The following is a 20,614-nucleotide window of genomic DNA, read 5'->3' on the forward strand; positions in this document are numbered from 1 at the left end:
ATGGTCACCTTTAGGTCTACTGTAATCTTTAGGCTCAACCTAAATGTGAGATGATGAGCACAACATAAAATTATAATAAATGTATTGTAATGTATACATATACAGATTTCTGTTATTGCCTCCTAAAAAGCAATAAAACTGCAACGTTACAGCCAAAATATGAGCTTCTAAAGTCAAAACTATCCTGTGTGTACACACTGTAAAACCTGTTTGAGAAAGACATCTTTTAACTCTATAGGATTTGGTGTAGTGTTGTGTGTGCAGGCAACAAGCTGATGCACATAGACCGTTGTAAAAAATCATCACAGATTATATTTAATCCATAAATTTAATTTATTTTATACAGATATTCAAAATGTTTTTAAAGAAATGCTGAAGTATTTTCATTTTTTCCAAACAGAAGTGATCTTCTAATTGCTAAGAAACTTTCTGGGAAGGCCATTTTGCTGGAGCTGAGGACTTACAGCGAGCGTGAAGTGCTTTACAGTAAGTTTATCTGCTTTTTGCTTCTTACCAAGACTCCAGCAGTCCCTTCATGAAGACCATAAAAAAGTTTCTATTAAAGCCAAACAGCACTGCTCCGCTCCGGACAAGAGCGGGCAAATCTCTCCCCATCACAAAATGACACACACACTACCAAACCTTTGAAGAGTAGCATTTCCAGGCATAAAAAAATAAACTATAGCTCACCAATTTTTGCGCAAACCGACATTTGTTCTTTGATCAAGTAATTTACAGTTTCAAATAAACACCTTTAATGATACGATATAATCTTTGTAACCCCCTGACAAGCTGTGCAAATAATGTTAGGATATTGATAAATTAATTGATTTGAAGAAGACCACTTCTTCTGATAACTTCCACCTAAATAACCCGCTCGTTCACTCACTCACGCAAACATTTTACAACTACAAATAAAAACCGCAGAGTATTTTTCTGGATTACAGAATTCTCCTATAAGAGCGCTTAGAGGCTGGCGTGGACAATAAACATGTTTCACATAAAACAAGCACACAATTTTCACACACACACAAAGACCGCAAAAGCACAACGTTATCTAAAATGATGTGCAAACATAGTGATTGTGCGAACGAGGGTTAAGAAGGCTTTAAAAGGTCTGGTCATCGTTACAGGACTCGGTCCAGTGGCCAAAGACCTCACAGATGTCGCAGTAGGGCCGCTGTTCACCCTTATTGCCGTGGTAGGTGGTGTGTGGAGGGGAGTCGGGCATCTGCATTTGAGTGGGACAGTCCTCTGTGTCATGAAGATCAAAACAGTCACAGATGTCACAGAACAGCCTTGGGGGAGGCTTCTTCTTCGTGGGTTGCTCGTCATGGCTGCAGAGGGGATTAAAAAAAAAAAGGGCTGTAGTGCCACAGCTGTGCAGCTGGAGGACTGAGACAGACGTTTACGAGTGACACTTACCCATCATAATTATCCAGCTCACTTGGATTATTCCCATTTAGTGATGCAGCAGCCATTTTTTCTAATTTGTCCTTGAGGTCCTCATTCTTCCTCTGGAGATCAACAATGACTGAATTGAGGAAGTCAATCTGTGGGAGAGACAACAGTAGCATCAATCCTCCTGGCAAATGATCATCTTATCCCTCAACACATTTCGTTACATACTAGTTATTTTTAAAAATGATTCAAGGTCTTCCTTTGGTGTGTTTTTACTGTGTTAAGTGAACTAGAACCCCATTTCCAAAAAAAGGTGGCATGTCATGTGAGTAAATAAAAAGAGAATGCACTGATGTGCAAATCAGCCTGTATTTAATTAAAATAATATGGCAAATTCAAGAAAATAAGATGTGTATTTTTTCAGTATTTTTAGCACCACATGGTCAATAAAGACTGTAAAGGTGTGTAATCCAAACCAAAACATCTGGAAGAACTAAAAATTGGGCAACGAGTCAGTAACACAACTGGGTATAAAAAGAGAATCCTCTTTAGATGAAGGGTTCATCAGTCTGTGAAAGACTGTTAAGATGAATGTTTCGCAATGTAAAAAAAAATATATCCTTATTTTGACAATTTCTTTGAAAATGGGGTGAGTATAACTGTAGTGAGGTGACGGTGACTGTGCTTCACCATATCCCCGAAAACATTAATCTCAATTAAAGGGTGACAGACGGCCTCTGTGAGTTGCTTGAGATGAGTCAGTAAAATACTCTGTAAACAAATCTAATGTTTACTAAAAATGTCCTGGGGATTTTATTAACTGAATGATTAAGATATTGATCAATTCAAGCTTGAGTCATCTTTGGAAGACACTTTGTAGTTTTCACAGCAACTAGGATGTGATTCAACCGGATGAAACACAAGTGCCACAGTGACAGAGACACATGCACAAAGTGAAGCTGATGAAAAACATTAACAAACCGCTGCCTGATGGTGGTGTAGTATTGCCAACATCAGAGACAGGGCAGAAGAGAAGTGTTGGGATTTAAGCAAGAGAAGAGGAGAAAAAAAATGAAATTCAAATTAGGAACCACTCACAGGCAAACAAGACACTAAAGTCATAATTGACACAAGTAAATACAGTATAACACTTTAGAATGAACAGAGGAGGATGTGTGACACTGATGACACACCAGCATCCCACCACTGAATGGAAGGCTCACAGAGGGGGATTAATACAGCTCTGATACTGATTTATCATCCTTCCATGAAAGAGATGATATGACAGAAGTTCCACATTCTTTTAAAATCAGTTTGGGCCTCTGTAAAACATTATACTGTAACACTTACACATGTCAACTGTCAACATGTCTTTGGAGTCTGCTGCTACAGACAGTAGTATTCAGCATGTCAAATTCAGAATTAAATCTGGAGTTAGTGTTGAGTAAGCAGCACAATCATTTGTAAACATTCAGAAAGACTGTTTCCATACGACTGCCCCAAAGTGTGATGGAATGAAAATGCAATGACACAGAGTTACTCTCAAACTAGGAAATTCTTAGGGCAGGGTAGGAAAGCATCTTTACACTGAATGTATGAATGGAAAAGAAAGCTGTCCAGACTTAAGACCGGTATGATTCAGGATGAGTTGTACACACCTGACTCTCTGCTGTTTCCTTATCTTCCCTCAATTGGTCCAAAACTGCATCCCCTGCAAAACAGAGTAAACCGGGTTATCGCCATTCATTTCACAGAGTACCAGAGTCAGGTCGGGTCCAAGTATTACCTGAGGACTTGACGGTGTCAGGCCCTGCAGCCAGGTCCTTCTCCAGTCTCTGCACACGTGCCTGTAGATTTGTTTTTTCCAGCTCCAAGGCCTGGATTGTACTCTGCAGTGTCTTAACTGAGGCACTTTCCCCACACAGCACAGCCAGCTATGAAGAAAACCACCTCTGCTTTATATACAGTAATTATAAAAAGTTTATTTTTCTCCTAAAACTCACTTCATTTAAAAAAAAAAATATTTCTTTTTATGTCAATCAATGAAGTTGCTCTCTGACTTTGCATCAGGAACAATACTTAAAGATGAACTTTCGTGTTAGGCAGACTGATATATGTCCAATCACTCATGATACTAAATGTATTGGTTTAACAAGCAGGCGGACATCGATTCAAAGAGTGGATCCATTTTTTCCCCCCTCACCTCACTCTTCAGGTTTTCCATCTGCTTATCCTTCTCTGCGATTAAGGCACTGTTTTTATGGATTGACTGTTGGAGGGCAGCCTTCTCCTTGTCCATCTGCTCCTTCAAGGTGCTCTCACTATAAAAAAAAGTCTCAGTAAGTAAAACGTAGAGAAGATTGAAGCAAGGCGTCTGGACTTGTAGAGTTTGGTGGGGAAACATAGTTTATATGTGGTTGCAGACCTCAGTGGGTGGGTCTGGGTAAAACTTAAAAAAAAACAAAAACACAATAGCACTAAATGTTTCTATAATTACCTGTGATGTTCTGGCTGACTGGGCCAGGTGTGTCTAACGACTGGCTAACAACTATGAAACTGCCGGAGGGGGACTGGTTGACAGCCCTTTGTTCTTGGTGTGAGTATGTGCAAGCTTCCTGGGAATGGATGTAATCACTGCATTGTATGTGGTAGAAAGATGATGTCTGAGGCCACCAGCTCTGTTAAGGGAAGGTTTTTCCAGCTTAACATAGATGGCATCCTTGACTCCTCTTTCAAACCACCTTTCCTCTCTCTACGTATGATGACCTGGATGACTGAGAATCTTCATCAACAAACTCAGTAAGTAAAAGTAAACATATATATAAATGACCTGACATTTTCTAATTTGCAACTTCGCCAAAATACTTGAGCCACTACGGACTTTTCACAGATGTGTGGAGACAGAGGAAGAGATGCTTGTAAAGAACAATGGACAACACAAATGTCAAGAACAGCACCTCAATCAAGCATGATGGGCCTCTGGGTTAATTTAGTTTTTATATGGCACTTGACTGTACACACATGGTTAGAATATTTGTACAATGGCATGGGGGTGACTGACATGACATAATATCAAAAGGTGTCAAGTACCTGAAGGCATTATTTGGCAAGCTTTGAAAGAGAAGAACAGCATGATCCAATGACATAATGACATATGTGCTCTGCATATTAGCAAGTGTCCAGCAGATTAAACTACATGTGTTTATTGTGAGACTTAAAAACACACATAATACCGGTGAATATACAAAATTATGAGAAAATGTCTAATTCACAAAATGTTGGTGTATTCTCATACCTTTGTTTTAACTCTTCCAGGTGTTTTTTGAGTTTAGAGTGCTCCTCCTTGAGCTAAACAAATAAAGACAAAGAAGTTAATAGCACACAACATTTTTGTAGATTGATGTGAAGTGTTGTACCTTCACAAGATCACCCTGGCCTTTGTGACTGGTATCCAGCTCCTGAGTCAGCTTCTTGTTCTCATCTTGCAGTGCCTGCACAGACTGTGACTTCGCAGACACCGCTTTTTTAAGCTCCTCACTGAATAAACATAATTCAAAATGAATTTAGAATTCAATTAATCCCAGAAATTATATTTTTTAATAGAGAGCTCACACTACTAGTGAACTTTAAATCTGTCAGATCTCTGCTGAGGCTGTACTCACACTTCCTGGCACAGACTCTTGCTCTTCTGAGTCTCTGTGCAAAGCTGCTCTTTGGATGCACTCAGTTCTTCTTGATACTTGGAATTCTCTTTCTTTACTGTATCCAACTATAATTAAAAAAACGGCACTTGTATTTACAATAAGAAGACATCCCCTCACTCCATTTTATGTATACAGTATAGCTCGACTAATACCATCCTCTGCAAAGTCCTAACTCTCTTACCTGAGTCTCGATTGCCTGCTTGGAGCTCTGGACCTCTTCCAGTAAAGACTGGGCTTTGTTCTTCTCCTGCATCAAACCAGCTCTTTCCTTTGTCAGCTGTTCGAGAGCCTCAGAGGTCTTGCCTGAGGCCTAAGCAAGATGCACAAGCAAGATATTAGCTATAATCAATATCAATCAATCACAAGAAACTAACATGTCATTTGCCACCAAATAATCTTATTGTGATCTTGTTTAATTCATTTACTACATGCTTAAGAAATTAGCTATTTGAATTACTTACACAATTATCCAAATCTGATTAATTGCAGTACAGTTTGGTTGACAACTAATAAAACAACTATCAGACTAATGAGGAAAATAATTAGTATATACTCTAAAATACAGACTCTACAACCTGTGGCCTCAGAACGGACACTAACATCCAATTAGCTGGAGTAATAAACCAGATAAGAAACAAACTGTTAGATGTATTTAAACACAATCTGTGCAGAAATAGTGAAATTCTAAAAACACCAACAGATGGCCGAGTGTGATAAATATCACCTCACACCTACATTATGGCAGAAGAATTTGGTCTATCATTAGATCGCGTTATAAGCCCACAGGCAAAGGCTGGGAGCTGAGGGTAATACACAGCAGTTAGTAAATGAAGATTAATGTTAGACCCAAAAATAAAAGGGGAGAGGGACAAAGCAAGCTGGCATGCAGTGAGAAAGTGACGTAGCCCCAGCCGTTCTACAGGGTGTGAGTCAGTGATTACTACTACTGGAGGAGAAATACCTCAAGCTGCTTAGAAAGGGCATTGTTTAGTTGTGACTTGAGCTGGCTGACTTCCTGGTTGGCTTCATCTCTCTCCACCAGCAGGGCATCCTTCTGAGCTGTTAGATGTGAGATGCTAGAGGAAAGTTCTTCTTTAGCAGCAGCAGAAGCCGATAACTCTGCAACAGCATCATTGTATTGTTTTTCCAGCTTTCCTTTATCAGACTGCAGGGCCGTGATATCAACCATTAATTGTTTCTGGCTGGTTTGCACACCCTGAAGCTCTTCACAAAGCCTTGACCTCTCTGCAGACCAGCTTTCTTGATTTGTTTGGAAAGAAGAAATTGCCTGCTCTAGTTTACACCGGCTAGCTGAAAGGTCCTCCTTCTCTGTGGTCAGGACAGACATCTGTTTTCCCATCTCCTCCTTTTCTTGCTCATGCTGCTTCAGCTGTGTTTTCAAAGCCTCCATTTCCACCATGCAGGACTTATTTTGTTCTTCAGCAGTTTTAAGCTCAGAGGAAATCTCTTCCTTTTCTTTTTCAAGTTGAGACAATGTTTTCTGAAGTTGCACAATTTGTTTGGAAAGGCCATCCTTATCACATGCTGCCTTTTTGAGTTCGTTGCATTCGGCCTGTAGCTGGGTCTCCAGATGATGCTTGGACTCTGACACGGATGTGACCTGACTTTTTAACTGCTGGATCTCCTGAACGAGACTCTCTGTCTTTATCTGCATGGACTGTGCTTTTGTGTCAGCCTCAGTGTGCAGTGACTGAAGATGCTGATAATCTTTCTTAAGCTTATCAAATTGTTCAACAAGCTCTAGATTAGCCTTCTCAAAATTGTTTTTTAGTTTATTATTCTCTTCAGCAAGTTCAACTTTGTTTTTTTCAAGACTTTTTATCTCAGAATTATGTCTCTGCAGTTCATCTTTGAGGCCGGCCTGTTCTTGTTTCAAAGAGGTCACCTCTGCTTCAGCCTCATCTTTGAGACGTTTAATTTCATCTAGCGTTGTGGTTAAATGAGTTTTCTCTTCAATAAGGTCAACATTAGCTCTGGAGGAACTATCCAGTTGGTCCTTAGTTGATCGGACATCACTAGCTAGTTTATCCCGCTCAAGAGAAAGAGCGTTTTTCTCACCTATTACCTTTGTGTGCTTCTCTTCTAGCTCTGCCTTCTCTCCTGCTAGACCCTCATAATCCATTTTCTGCTGTTCTAATGCTGAGTCTAGGTTCATCTTTTCTTTTCGTAGAGCATGTAACACCATCTCGGTTTCAGAATTCTGAAGGCGGAACACTTGTTTCTCTTGCTCAAAAGATGATAAGGCTTCTTTAAATTTCTTGTTAGACTGAGACAGTTGTTCTGTTGAGACTTGGAGCTTCTCCTTTAAGTCTTGTATCTCTCTGAGGAGTTCTTCCTTCTCGTTACAGGTTTTTCTCTGGATTGTAAGTAAGTCTTCTTTCTCCTGCAGAAGGTGAAGCCTTTCAGAATCAGTCACCTGACTGCTGGTCTTAAACTCTTCCAGCATCTGGGCCAAGCTTGCTTTTGAGGCTTTAAGTTCTTCACATTCACGGACACAGCTCTCCAAGTCTTTCTTTGTAACACTGAGCTTATTCTGGAGCTCCTCCTTCACTGTCTCAAGACCCTTTTTGTCTAACACAGCAGCGTTGATTTCAGAGGACATCTCCTCTTTCTCTTTTGTTAATGTTTCTGTGAGGGCCTGGAGCTGAGTGTTCTTCATTGTCAGATCCTCTTTTTCTAAATTCAAGGACTTAAGTTTCGCCTGCAACTCAGCATTCTTAGCATCAAGAGACTTTTTGGCATTTCTAGCAGCATCTCTTTCTAATATCAGATTGTCTTTCTCACAGGTGAGTTTTGACTTGCTTTCATTAAGGTCCTCTTCTAGCCGGCTTTTGTCTTTGCATACATTTTCATAATCTTCAAGTAGCTGCTTCTTTTTAGTCTCAAGTTGCTGGATGTCCTGCTGATGTTTTGTGAGTAAGTCATTCTTCTCTGTGTTTTGCCTTTGTAGCTCCTCAATCTGGGCCAAAAATTCACTTTTAACACGCATCAGTTCTTTGTTTTCAGCCTGTGCCTCTTGTAGAAGATGTTTGAGGCTCTCCAGTTCCTTGGTTACTGAAATCCTCTCTTCATCTGAATGCTTGTTGTTAGCGAGTAGTTCCTTTTGACGGTTTGAAAGTTTTTCTGTGTGTATTAGCAGTTCTTTATTCTGGGTTGAAAGTTCATGATGACTAATCTCAAGGGCAGAAAGCTTAGTCTGCACATCTGAAAGCTCCTTCTCCAGTTTGCCTTTCTCAGCCTTAACATCCCCACTTTCCTTACACATATTTTCCAGATCAACACTCTGCTTGTCCACTTTTTGGGACAAATGTTCAACATCATGCTTGCAGGAGTCAAGATCAGCAGAAAGACACTGGGAAAGGTGAAAGAAAAAAAAGGAGGGGAATATGTATACAGGGGAAAAAGTATGAATGAATCCAAAATAAACCAAGCAGATATGGACATAAGTAATACGCAGATGGAAACGTTAAGCTGGAGAAGCATAAAGTCACACCAAAGCTCACACCATCACAATGGTTTATAGTCAAACATTTTCACCTTGACCCTATCGTATGGTAAATAAATGTATGATCTCTGCATACATACATAGAAAGTGAAAATGTTATAATGCAAAAGTAAGCTGACAAACAATGCTCTGAGGGGTACGTGGCAAAATCATTTATGTAATTTAAAGAAAACCCACTCTTACAGTTTGCTGAGTGGATTCCTGCTCGAAAGTGTGAATTTGCAATTCAATGATCTATCTATATAAACTTTTAAAGGCACAGTTATATGCCTTGTGCCCCTGCAAGCATTTATCACATCACACATCAGCCATTTAATACCGATGTGTTTGACAACCACCTGATTTTAGTTTTAGATAAGGAAAGTTTCTGATGATCAAGCGTTACATTAAATTCAGGTTTCTGTGATCCCTTTTATTATTAAAACTGCAAAAAAGGGGAAAAGGGAGATTGTGCCTACCTGTGCCTGTTCCTTGTATGGCTGCAGCTCAGATACAGTCTTCTCTAGCTCCTGTGTTTTTTCCTTGGAGGAGGAGAGCTCCTGCTTCACCTTGTCCACCTGAATCTGCAGCACCTCCAGTTCCTTCGCATGGAGTTCTGATGCCTGAGAGAGGGATTTCTCCCTTGAAACCTTGAGCTCCTCAACCATGGTCTCACTCTGTTTAACAGTCTTCTCCTAGAAAAGAGGTGAAAATTATCTCGTTGCAACACATGCTCACATGTTTTGATGCAGCCTAAATGATACATTTGAGCATTTAAGAGTATTAAACAAATGTGTAACAAATGTGTCTTAAACAAAAACGTTTGTTACTACATTACTAACCAAGGCAGTAATGTTGTTTTGCAGGCTGCTTATTTCAGTCTGATGTTTATCTCTGGTGTCTTTCAGCTCCTGCTCTCTGTGGGACTGTTCCTGCTGAAGTTGTTCATTCAGGTGTGCCACCTTCTCTTTCTCCTCAACTAGATGATTCTGTAACTCCTCGAGCCTCCTGTGTGATGACAGGAAATAAAGGGCAAACAGTATAACACATAAATAAAGTATTTACAACATGGTATTAGACAGGAGAGCTGCATACCGGTTACAGCATGTCAGTGTGTGTAATTGGCCTTGTATGTTAGTTACATCCAGGAAGATAACAACAATATTAATAACAAGAAATGGTACCTTTCTTTCTGTATGAGGTCTTCATTCATTTTGGTCAGCTGCACTGAGCTATCACCAGATGTCTTCATCATGTCTGAAATATCATTCTCCAGCTTGTTTTTGTCCTTTGAAAGCTGCTCAACCTTTTTATCAGCAGCATTCAGCTTCCTCTCCAAGCCTGGGTAAAGACAAAAAAAATCATATTCACTTAATCTGAAATCAACAATGCAGCCATTTGAAATTTTCATCTGCTCACCAGCAAGTTGACCTCTCAGAGATTCTGATTCTGTGGCCAACGATGTGCACTGCTCTTCCTTCTTACTGAGCTTCTCAAGAGTTTCTGCAAACAGAGTAAATGTTACATTTTAAAGTGTAGTGATGGAAGAAAGTGGAAGTAAAACACTCTGGGTGATTAATAGCATAATTTACCTTGCATAGTTATTGCTGATTTATTCTGCTCCTCTGTGCTTTCCACCAACTTTTTTCTCTGTGTAGAAAGATACACATTTTGTATGAGTTTTCTATAATAGAGGATGTCTCCTACAAGAAACAAGAATTAAGCTACAATCCTTACCAGTTCTCCAAGCTCTTGTTCCAGCGTGTCCTTCTCCTGTTTTACACCAGTCAGACTCTGCGTTAAGGACAAAACTTCCTGCTGTTGGCCCTCCAACTGAGAGCTCAATTCATTAACCTACAACAGTGAAGAAACATGCAAAGCAAAATTATTAATAACAATCACTGGATAGAAATGTCACACCCTATTCAATCTGAAGAAATGAGAAACGCACTGAAATGTAGTATAACATTTTGTATCTTACTGTAGACCCACCTTTGCACCCTGGTTGTTTCCTTGGTTCTGCATCTCCTCTAGCTTACTTTTCAGGGCCACAAGCTCTTGGTTACCTTGTGCTACTTGACTACGCAGAGCCACAGTTTCTGCCACATGCTCTTTGGTTTCTTTGTCCTTGTCTTGAGCCTGTTGTGCCTGCATTGTTTCTTTCTCCTCAAGCTCTTTTACTCTAATTTCAGCAGCATGTAGCTTTCCAAGAACATCTTCCATTTCTACAAGGTGCTGTTCCTCTGCTTTCTCAACACTGGACCGTAGTGACTCCTCTAGTCGCTCCTTGTCCTCAGTTAAAGACAACAACTGTGTCTTCAGCGCCTGCATTTCCTGAGTCCAGGCTGAGGAATTAGCTTCATGTTTGGCTCCAGCCTCCTCCAGAGCTAACTTGTGCTCAAACTTCAGCCTCTCTAGTGCACTTTTGGTTTCTACAAGCTCTTCTGTCTGAGCATCTGCACCTTTGCTAAAGGACGCCTTCAGCTCATCCATGGCTTGCTGCTGAGAGGCAATGGCAGACTCTAACTTAGAACGCCACAGTTCAACAGTGTCGGCATTCTCTTTCTCAGCCTGGCTTAAGCGCATCTGCAACTGCTCGTTGTCACCAGAGAGCCTAACAGATGCAGCCTGAAGCTGGGCTACTGCCTCACTGTGGAGTTTTTCTTGAGCTTCTAGCTTCTCCTTATATTTCCCCATCTCTTCTTGGCGATTAGCTTTGTGGGAAGCCAACTGATCCCTTAGAGAGTTTATCTCTTCCAGGAGAGGAGAGAGGGTGGAGGTTGAGTCCTCAGATCCCTGCTGGGACCCAAGTCGCAGCTGCAGGTCAGCTACCTCTCGTGTTCGCAGGGAAAGGTCCCTCTCAAGCTCCATGATACGAGATCTTTCTGACACAGTAGCAACCTTTAAAAGGAGAAATCTTGCATTTAAAAAAAACTGTTCCACTCGGGCATATTTAATCACTGTGTACTAATAAGAGACTTAATCATAGGTAACTATTACAGTACAAAGCAACTGCATAATAGTAAAACCTCAATTTGGCTGAGAAGGTCCTAAAAATAAGGCATTGTACTGACCTCTAGTGGTTACCAAAGGTTATGGTCCAAATAATGGCCGTGAACACTGAACAGGTGTGGAGCAGTGTGCAACACATATTCCACCCATTAAACCAAACATTTTCATTAGTGATCCATTAATACTGAGATCTACATTTTATATAGGTATGAGTCTGAAATATGCTCATCCGCATGTTCCATTATTGTTTTAATATTCTGCTAAAAATCCATAGTATGTATATAGTATGCATGCCAGTTAAAATGGTGTACTCTTCTCTAAAAAAAATACATCCTAATAAGTAGTTGATACAATTTTTTACCAATTATATTATAACTATAATACCACAAGGAAACAGAGGGATGCGTAGTCTGGGAGGTGGAGCTGGTTTCTGACTAGCAAAATGCAGGGACACCAAAAAAAGCAGGACAAATGGATGTCAGGAAGGATTAGGGAAGTAGAACATAGGATAACTGAGAGAATGAGCTGGGGTCACAGGGGAGGTTTGTCTGTCTGGTTAAGCAGTGATACCACTAAAGCAGTAGTGAGTTCAGGTTGGGTAACTTATTGAAAAAATAATAAATGGCCGAAACAGATGAAAGAAATTATTTGAGGGGTTCAATATAAGTAAAAATGTGAAAATGTTACAAAATTAATTAATGAAAGTAAATGTGATGCTGTATGCAAATCTGGGGTTATGCAGGATTAACTTTGATACACCTACAATAGGTATTAGTTTTTTTATCTTAATTTGTTGATTTGTTTTTCAGTGTGAAGCTGAAAAAATGCATTTGCAGGGTAAATCCACCACAAGCTCAAACAAAGCAAAAGTCTGTTTACTGTTGGGCACCTCTCTGTTAACCTTCCAAAAATGTTTGGCTGCTAACCCTGGCCCAGGCCCTCCTTCCCAACGCAGTGCACTGCAGAGCAGAATTCATTACCCTAGTGTCTTCTAACTCTCTTTGGAGTTTCTCAGCTTTGGTCTTTTCAAAGAGCAGGCTCTGTTCAAGCTCCTTAATGTGGGCATGCTCCAGTCTGGTCTGCGTCTGTTAGTAAACAAGGGGGAGAGGAAGAAAACACACCAGTGCCACCATCACATGCCAGCCAAACGCAGACAGAGAGGGAGGGAGACAGGAAAGAAGTCGGAGGGGTTTGAACAGTGATGAGGGTGATTGTGACTGTGTGTGTGTGTGTGTGTGTGTGTGTTGGAGAGGTTGAGGAAAGGAGAATATCGGGGTGTGGGGAGAGGTGGATGAGTGGAAATAAGAACACACCCCCATGCTGATCTTTCAGCCTGTGCCATAAACAGCAGCAAATATGGAGTATTATGAATGAATGGTAGGAAAAACAAGACAAGCAGCAATAGAAGGAGACATTTCATGGATGTGCAGGATGAGTATGCTGATGGAGGCAGTTTAGAAGTAACCATGCATAATAAACACACCAACTGTTATGATACATAGAAAAACTGATAATGTGTGGTGACAATGACTTCACCACAGAGTGGAGAGAACACAGTGATCGTTGTGTTATGATTCCTAGATTTTATTCTCTACCTTAAAGACAAAGTATTACATTACATAAATGATGTCTAATGGTGCACAAGAGGCATTGAGAACAGTTCAGAGCAGAAAGTTGTTTTTTTTTTTTTTTTAAATCTGTGGCACTGTCAATACCTACACTGCCTTCTGTCTTTGCTGATGAAGTCATTGTCCACACAGTATAAAAGTATATTATAAGAAAACCACCAGTTATTAGACCACCATGTGCAGAACTTGTGACCAACTGAACTTATGGGGGTCAAGAAACAGGATGGATTATGTCTGACCTCTTGGTAATGTGACACAATTTTGTATCCGGTGTGTTTGCTAACTTATTTAAATGTTATGCTTTGTTGTTATGTTTAAACAATGTATGCCCCCAATGTTCTTGGTCGGCGGAGTTCCTATGACAAAATTATTTACTGTAAGGTTATTGCTTTGGCTATAGCGTGACGACTGAATTCAGGTCAGTGACTGTGTAGTGGAATGACAGGGGAGCATCTCCAGTGGTTCCATGCTGAGCACTGGACCAACATGAAAGACGAGGACGAGAAGGAAGAAGAAGCAATAAGGTCACATCATTGAACAGGGAGGCACTGACGGTTACAGCGCAACATTAGTACACCATCACCAAGTTACTAAAGCATTTTTGAGTTCGGCCTGATCGGCCAGCGCTTTTGTTTCCAAGCTGCATGCAATCGTTTTAATATATATATCCGCAGCAGTGAGTAGGTAATAAACTGTTAGTGCACAACTGAAAAGAGTAGATAAAGTGATTTTCTAACCCTGCAGCCCTCATTTTAAACATATATTTTGCGACTGGATGCCTTGAGGGTGAGTGAGATGGTCTCCTGTGTGAGCACTGTGGAATAAATAACACATTCTTTGAGCAGAACACAGATACCAATGGACTCCTGCACTCGGCATATAATAACTTGGTGACAGAAAAGAATGAGACAATCTCAGTCTGCAGTGTTAAACAAAGTATCATGGTTATTATTGATTAGGAAACTAATCCTTCCTGATATGATTTGAGGAGTTTGGTCATAATGTCAAAAGTCCTTCCACACAACTTCTGTTGTGTGAATTTCCATCATGTTGTGATTTTACCTAAACAAAAAATGCAGGTCACTTTATCATTATTATTATTATTGGTGTGCAGATAGATAACTAAAGTCCTGAGGTTGAAAGAACATTGTGAGTGACTGGAGTACCTGCTCAGTGTTCATTTTAAATGGAATTTGTTTAAATATTTCTGCTATGTTTCTGTATTATAACAACAATGCTGCATTGATGAATGTCTTGGTTTTCAAACACGAACTGGCAAAAAACATGAGTTGCATTTGGGGGGATATATGTTGTGTCTTTACCTCCAGGTCTCCTTTGGTAATGCAAGCTTCCTCTACGCGAAACTGAAGGTCCTCCACCTTCCTATTCACCAGGAAAAAAAACATAAGTTAATAAGGGCGCTAACAGTCTGGGATTAAATTCTGACCAGAGCAAAGCTAAGTCAATTAAGACTGACTTCTTTCCTCATGACTTCATAACACTGTAAGGCTTTGTTTAGACTGTAGGCAAATCAGATTTGTTTCTCACATCAGAACTTTAGGACAGAAAATTTGCAAGTAATCAGATCAGATTTGTGTGACTCAGTACTGGGTTGCTGATGTAATAACATGGCCCTTTGGTAACTTTGAAGATATACTGGCTGCTGGAAGACTGAACAAACCTAAAAACATAGAAGCATCCTCTCAACACAACACACTGTAATGACCGACTAGTCACACCTCTATAAAACTCTTACCTGCGCTCCTCCTCCAGCTGATTCAGCAGCTCCACCTTCTCTTTATCTGCAGCCTCTACCAAGGCACGCAACTGATCCATCTTAGTGTCCATCTAAAGAAGATATTGAAACACACAAATATATTATACAATGCAAATAAGAGACACTACACTTGAAAAGGTCATTTAGGACCAGTGAATGAGCCGACCTGCTCCTGATCGTCCCTGAGCAGGAGAAGCTCCTGCTCCATATCTCCAGCATGGCTGGTGGCCTTGGCAACCTCAGCTCTTTCCATGTCCCTCTCAGCCATCAGCTGCTCAATATGCTGCTGCTTCTCCTTCAGTGCCTCTTGTAAGGCTGTTGTTCCTGAAATTTTTCGACTATACCTTGACGATGTTTCAGTTAGCTGTAGAGTGGCAGAATGTGCTGATAAGTAAACAGAGGATAAAATAAAGAGTAGATATTGTATGATATTACTGAGTGTGTCCATGACTCACCAGGCCTGTGCGGCTAGGCTTAGCACTAACAGAGGATGTGACAGAGCTCATGGTGCTGATGGATGAGGCACTGGGACTTCTCTTCATCCCTGATGGAGTGGCCCCTACTTTCCGAACTGTTGTTTTTGCTTTGGCTGGAGTGGTGGAAGGGAAGCCAATCCGTGTGACTTTGTGCACTGGAGCAAATAGGCCATACTTGGGTTGGCACTGAAAATATCTGAGGACAGATAATTAAGAAGAATCGTAAAAATGAGAGCTGCATGTAGTCTTTTTGTGATTAATAGATGTTGTGGATTTTGTACCTTGTGCCTGCCACTGCCCCATCATTCTTTCCCAAGGGCTCATCCAATTCTACACCACACCACTCTCCTTTGGCAAAATCAGTTTCTCCAAGGAAACGCACCACTCCTGCCTTTGTACCACCAACCTAAGGAAAACACCAAACATTAGCCAACATTTAATCCTCTCAACAGATAAGAGAGGCCTAAAGAATAATCAGCTTTGTTTTGTAATAAACCCTGAGTGAGATAATACCATAAAAGCAACAGAAACAAACGTTTCTGCATGGAGGCAAAGACCAGCAATTAAAACGGAACATACTGTTTTCTTTTAATCATCTAAAAATGCACAGCTGCAGTGTTTTCATGATACTATGTTTGGCCATGGTGAGCACATTTCCTCTACAGGCCAATAGGAATGAGTTACACTTCCTCTTTAACATAATGCACTGGACAGCCTTCTGGCTGAGATGAGGGACAAAAAAAGGATGTATGAGAAGGAAGGAAGGTGCTCGTCAACAAAACTACTATTGGACTGTTCACAGATGGTGAACAGTGTAAATAAAAGCACTTCCAATGTGTTACACAAGGCATTTTAGTGACATGAAGTAGAAAAAACGAAGTGTTAATGTCTCACTGACAAAAAAGTCATGTGGTACAGAACAAGCAAGAACAATTCCTGTCATGCTAATGCTGACGCTGCTTACACACAAAAGTTGTGGTTAAAGCCTGAAAGATCTGTCAGTTAACTAGAATATTCACAGCGTTTTTTTGCCTATAAACACAACCAAAAAAAAACATAATAGTAAATTTACCAAAACACGGTCACCCATCTTCAGTTCCCTTTCCCCCTTTTTGACAGATCCAGTCTCTGACAGGTTGGAGACTGATTCACTGTTTGTGCGTGCAAGGTTGGAAGATGGTGTAGCTGGTGTAGCTGGTGTAGCCGGCGTAGTTGGTGTAGTGGAGGAAGCCTTCTTGGCTGATGTGGTACTCGAGGGCAAAGCTGATTTTGTTGCAGGCGTATGTGAAGCAATGCTTCCCACTGAAGGAGTGGGTGATGGTGCACGTGAGGTTGGGGCTGTCTGAGTTCCATTAGCCTCCCCCTCTGTACGGGACAACTTGGATGGGCGGGTGAAAATCCCTCGAAGGGCTTCACATTGGAAGTAGCGTACCCCTGCCACTGACCCATCATTCTTGCCAATCGGCTCATCCAGAACAATCCCTGCCCACTGTCCTGGGGCAAATTGTGTCTCTCCCAAAAACTGAATGTAGCCTGGCTTATTTCCATTTACCCATACTCGCTCCCCAGTCTGGAAGCTCTCCTCAGAGGTGTTGCCATTTCCTCCAGAGGCACTTGCAGCTGATTTATCAGGTACAGCAACTTTAGCTATGTTTGAAAAAATAAAGAGAAGTCAGAAAGGCACAAATGCAGTTCAAAACACGGAAATACCATGGTAACATTATACTATTATCTCAAGTTGGTCCAAGCTACATATCAACCGCCTAACCCACAGCTACACAGCATTTAATCATTACACTGGAAGGAAGGTGGATTCTTACCTACGCTGGGGTTGGTCTTAGGGGCTGCTGTTCCAGGCCTAGCTATCTTGCTGGGCCCTTTGATCCCACTGGGTTTAGCTGTGCTCATGTTTCCTCCTCTGCTCTGACCCACAAGGCTTGTGTCCGTCAGTGGGTGCAGACTGACCCCTGACCATCAAATCAAAAGGCCGCAGCTCTGTGGTGGCAAAGTTGCTCTCTCCAAACCAAAATTAATTGCACAAAAATGAAAACAAACAAAAAAAGACAGGAAAAGGGAGAAGGGAGAAAAAAAAACGTTGTTTACAAAAAGGACCCTGAATAGAAGAAAAGAGAGAGAAAAGGAAACATTATTTGACTTAGCTCATAAAAAATATTACAGCTAAAGTCATAGCTTGTCATTACATAATTGACACCTGAACTTTCCTGTTTTTGAATTTACTGTTGGTGATTTTGACAACAATAATATACTCTTGACTAAATAATGAACCAGTACAGATATCTCTCTGAGGCATGCGCACTGAGTGTGTTTACGGTGCTGTGTCAAAGTAGGCATTTTGTTTGTTTGTTGTGACAACAAGCCCATTAGCATGCACACCACTGTTAGGCCTAAAAATACCCTGTCAAGGGCCAGCCCTTATGCAGTCTATGGTCCTGCGTTATGAACTTGTGAATAGGTCATCATCTGTGACCTTGATCACAGAGTGCCACAATCAGCCTTCCACCCAATCTATCATATTTGGCATCTAAAATGATGTTAAGCTGGCTGGAAGCTTCATCTAAAACAGGATTACTCTCCAAACACGACCACCACTAGGAGCAGTAGATTATCCTGTTTGTCAGATTACCTCGCCACTGAAATAGACTGGCTGAACCTTCCATTTTAACACAGCCCGTCTGCTGTTTACTTCACACTGTGATTGTTTGTACAATCATGGTAAGTGTATACCAGTATTACCTTTAATTAAAAAAAACTATGACTGAGCTATTGCAGTGTAGTGTTACATCACAGCATAACGGGTACAACAGTGCAACACCAAATCTGAAGGTACTGTAGCACAATATAAGTTCAGTCTGTTTAAGGATGTGCTTCCTTTTGAGACATTGAGTCCTTCCCTGCAAAATAAATTGTGAGGTCATATTGCTGTGAGTCAGCTGGAAAGCGTGCCTTCACATGGAAGAAATGTAATACAGGAGTTGTTAAACAAGGTCACACAAGCATACCTTTCATTCTCAAAAGGGCCTAACAGCTACAGCACTTTGCTTTGCAAAAACAACCAAGGAGGTTAACTCATACGCCTTCCTAGATGAGTGTTAGTAGAAAATGCAGGGTGGCCATCAGCGACCTAGTTTGAAAGCAATGTTCCAATTTTCTCGCACTGTGCCTTTGAATGATCCTGATTAGTGCCCTCAGGTCAAAACGAGGCCAGAGAATGAAAATGTTTCTGTGACTGAAGACTGCACAGTACAATTTCAGAGTCACAGGAATGTGTTGTGCAATATAAAAAGGGAATATGGATGAAAGTATGACAAGGATTTTTTTTGGTATGTTATTATAGTAAAAGGTTAAACTGCAAAAGTGTGATAGAGCCAACCAGCTTTACTGTAACTGAGTGCCCAATGGTGATTAACAGTGTTTTAACCTTGATTGGGGATGCAGTCAGTTAGAAATGATCCACTTACACTGAAGAATTTCCTGCTGCAGTAATGTTAATCTGTTTCTACTGACTCTCAGTCTAATCTGGAGCTCAAAAAGCCAAATACCAATGCATCACATATTTTTCTGATGTGAATAAAGAAATACAAAACAAGACAGCTGGCAACCTGTAAAACAGAACTAACACTTCCTAAATGACCAAATTAACATAATCAACTTCTATTTTCATAAAAGTGCTACATCCATAACAATCTACCTGAAGGAAGGAGTATCATTAAACTGTAGTAGCTTTTTTTTTTACTAGTTTTCTCATCACTAGGCCAGTTCTTCCTGTCTGAGGAAACATCTGCTGTGACGTTTATGTAGGCCCCTGCTAGCACCAGCTTAGGAAGGTGTAGGAAAACACCAAAGAGACAGGAGAAGAGGCAGAGGCCTCCTGTGACCTCAGTGTTTGTGAATACCAATCCACTCCGTTTAAAGTTACTGCTCCTCAATTGTCATCTTTACTATATATATATATATATATAAACACTCTCCTCTCTTCTAATTCTGTATATATATATGAAAACAGGACACAATCCAGACTTAATCCTTGAGACACTCTTTTGATGTCTGCACTACAGATATATTAGAATATCATACATAACATCTCTTAATTCTATTCTGCAATGTCCAGGAATACACAGAGAAGAGTCAATGTTATCACATTGAAGCGTTAATTATGTCATCAGTGCAAACAAGCTAAGCTGATTTCGTCTGAATCACACTCAATTTAAAAGCCACACATTTGAACACTAATCCAGGAAGTGTGTACATGTGTACAGCTGCTACACAGTCACTTATCTATTGGGCTGACCAAAGAATTGGCCCTAACTCGCCCCGTCACCTCACACACAGCAGCTAACGGACTGAGCGCTGTCGATGAGGTGGCACATCTGGTAAGAGTGGATCCTGTAATAAAAATGCCATGTCAGCCCACTTACCTTACTAGCTGACTTTAACGGATGGCCTCTAGTAAGGCAGTATCTGAGATCTACCCGTATATCCTCAGTGTTACCTACTAAAGAGGTAACTGTCGTGAGCTAAAAGGCTGAAGCAAATTCCACAAGTCCAAAAGTCTCCGCAATGTCAGCGAAGCTCCAGCAGGGCACACTGCTGCTGCAAGTTGCCAGTCGGCATTACGAATGATCATTAGATCACCTGTTCTGATAGCTTGTTGTTATAATAAGCAGCGAGTTGACTTGTCAATCACGTCTACGGCTTAAATCAATCCCCCAGCCTGTTATCATGGTGATTAGAAGCTAAGTAACGTTAGCAGGGGAGGCCCGATCAGTACAGTGAGCCGGTGGAGCGAGTGGCAGCAGAAGGGCTGTGCTTAGCTAGCTAGCTAAACTAATACTACCTGAACAACTTTCACCCAGCGTTTATTCTCATGTTTACCAGCCACAGATGGATGAGAAGGTACGCAGAAACACATGACCCGGGTGTGAGCTGATACTGACCTGATATGTTTCTGTACAGCTTTCGTCTTCTGATGAAAAAAAACTACACAGCTAGCGAGCTAAGTAGAGAACCGCGACGACTACTACTAGGCTCGGATCACACACACATACACACGGATAACAGGCAGGCACAGCCCAACGTACGCGCTGCCTGTC

General features: G+C 41.0%; 1 protein-coding gene across 4 annotated transcripts; it reads right to left on the bottom strand.

The window, feature by feature from the left end:
• Nucleotides 1-314: 314 nt before the first annotated feature.
• On the bottom strand, nucleotides 315-20,607 carry clip1a (CAP-GLY domain containing linker protein 1a). 4 transcript variants are annotated; one of them, XM_028413164.1, is made up of 27 exons: nucleotides 20,459-20,607; nucleotides 17,324-17,616; nucleotides 16,576-17,150; nucleotides 15,785-15,909; nucleotides 15,483-15,699; nucleotides 15,194-15,391; nucleotides 15,007-15,098; nucleotides 14,573-14,633; nucleotides 12,603-12,707; nucleotides 10,603-11,511; nucleotides 10,348-10,464; nucleotides 10,203-10,260; nucleotides 10,030-10,113; nucleotides 9,795-9,951; nucleotides 9,453-9,618; nucleotides 9,090-9,305; nucleotides 6,067-8,478; nucleotides 5,287-5,415; nucleotides 5,064-5,170; nucleotides 4,818-4,938; nucleotides 4,697-4,749; nucleotides 3,605-3,722; nucleotides 3,188-3,335; nucleotides 3,060-3,112; nucleotides 2,383-2,388; nucleotides 1,426-1,553; nucleotides 315-1,337 (listed from the first exon to the last, which is right to left on the bottom strand). In XM_028413164.1, the coding sequence occupies exons 2-27, from the start codon at nucleotides 17,409-17,411 to the stop codon at nucleotides 1,109-1,111; spliced, it is 6,672 nt and encodes a 2,223-aa protein (XP_028268965.1). In that variant the 5' UTR covers nucleotides 17,412-17,616; nucleotides 20,459-20,607; the 3' UTR covers nucleotides 315-1,108. The 4 variants fall into 4 exon arrangements, with proteins under 4 accessions (XP_028268965.1, XP_028268967.1, XP_028268968.1 ...); XM_028413166.1 differs by lacking the exon at nucleotides 12,603-12,707; XM_028413167.1 differs by lacking the exon at nucleotides 6,067-8,478.
• Between the last annotated feature and the right edge of the window lie 7 nt (nucleotides 20,608-20,614).

This window comes from Parambassis ranga, chromosome 9, assembly GCF_900634625.1.
Source record: "Parambassis ranga chromosome 9, fParRan2.1, whole genome shotgun sequence".
NCBI lineage: Eukaryota > Metazoa > Chordata > Actinopteri > Ambassidae > Parambassis > Parambassis ranga.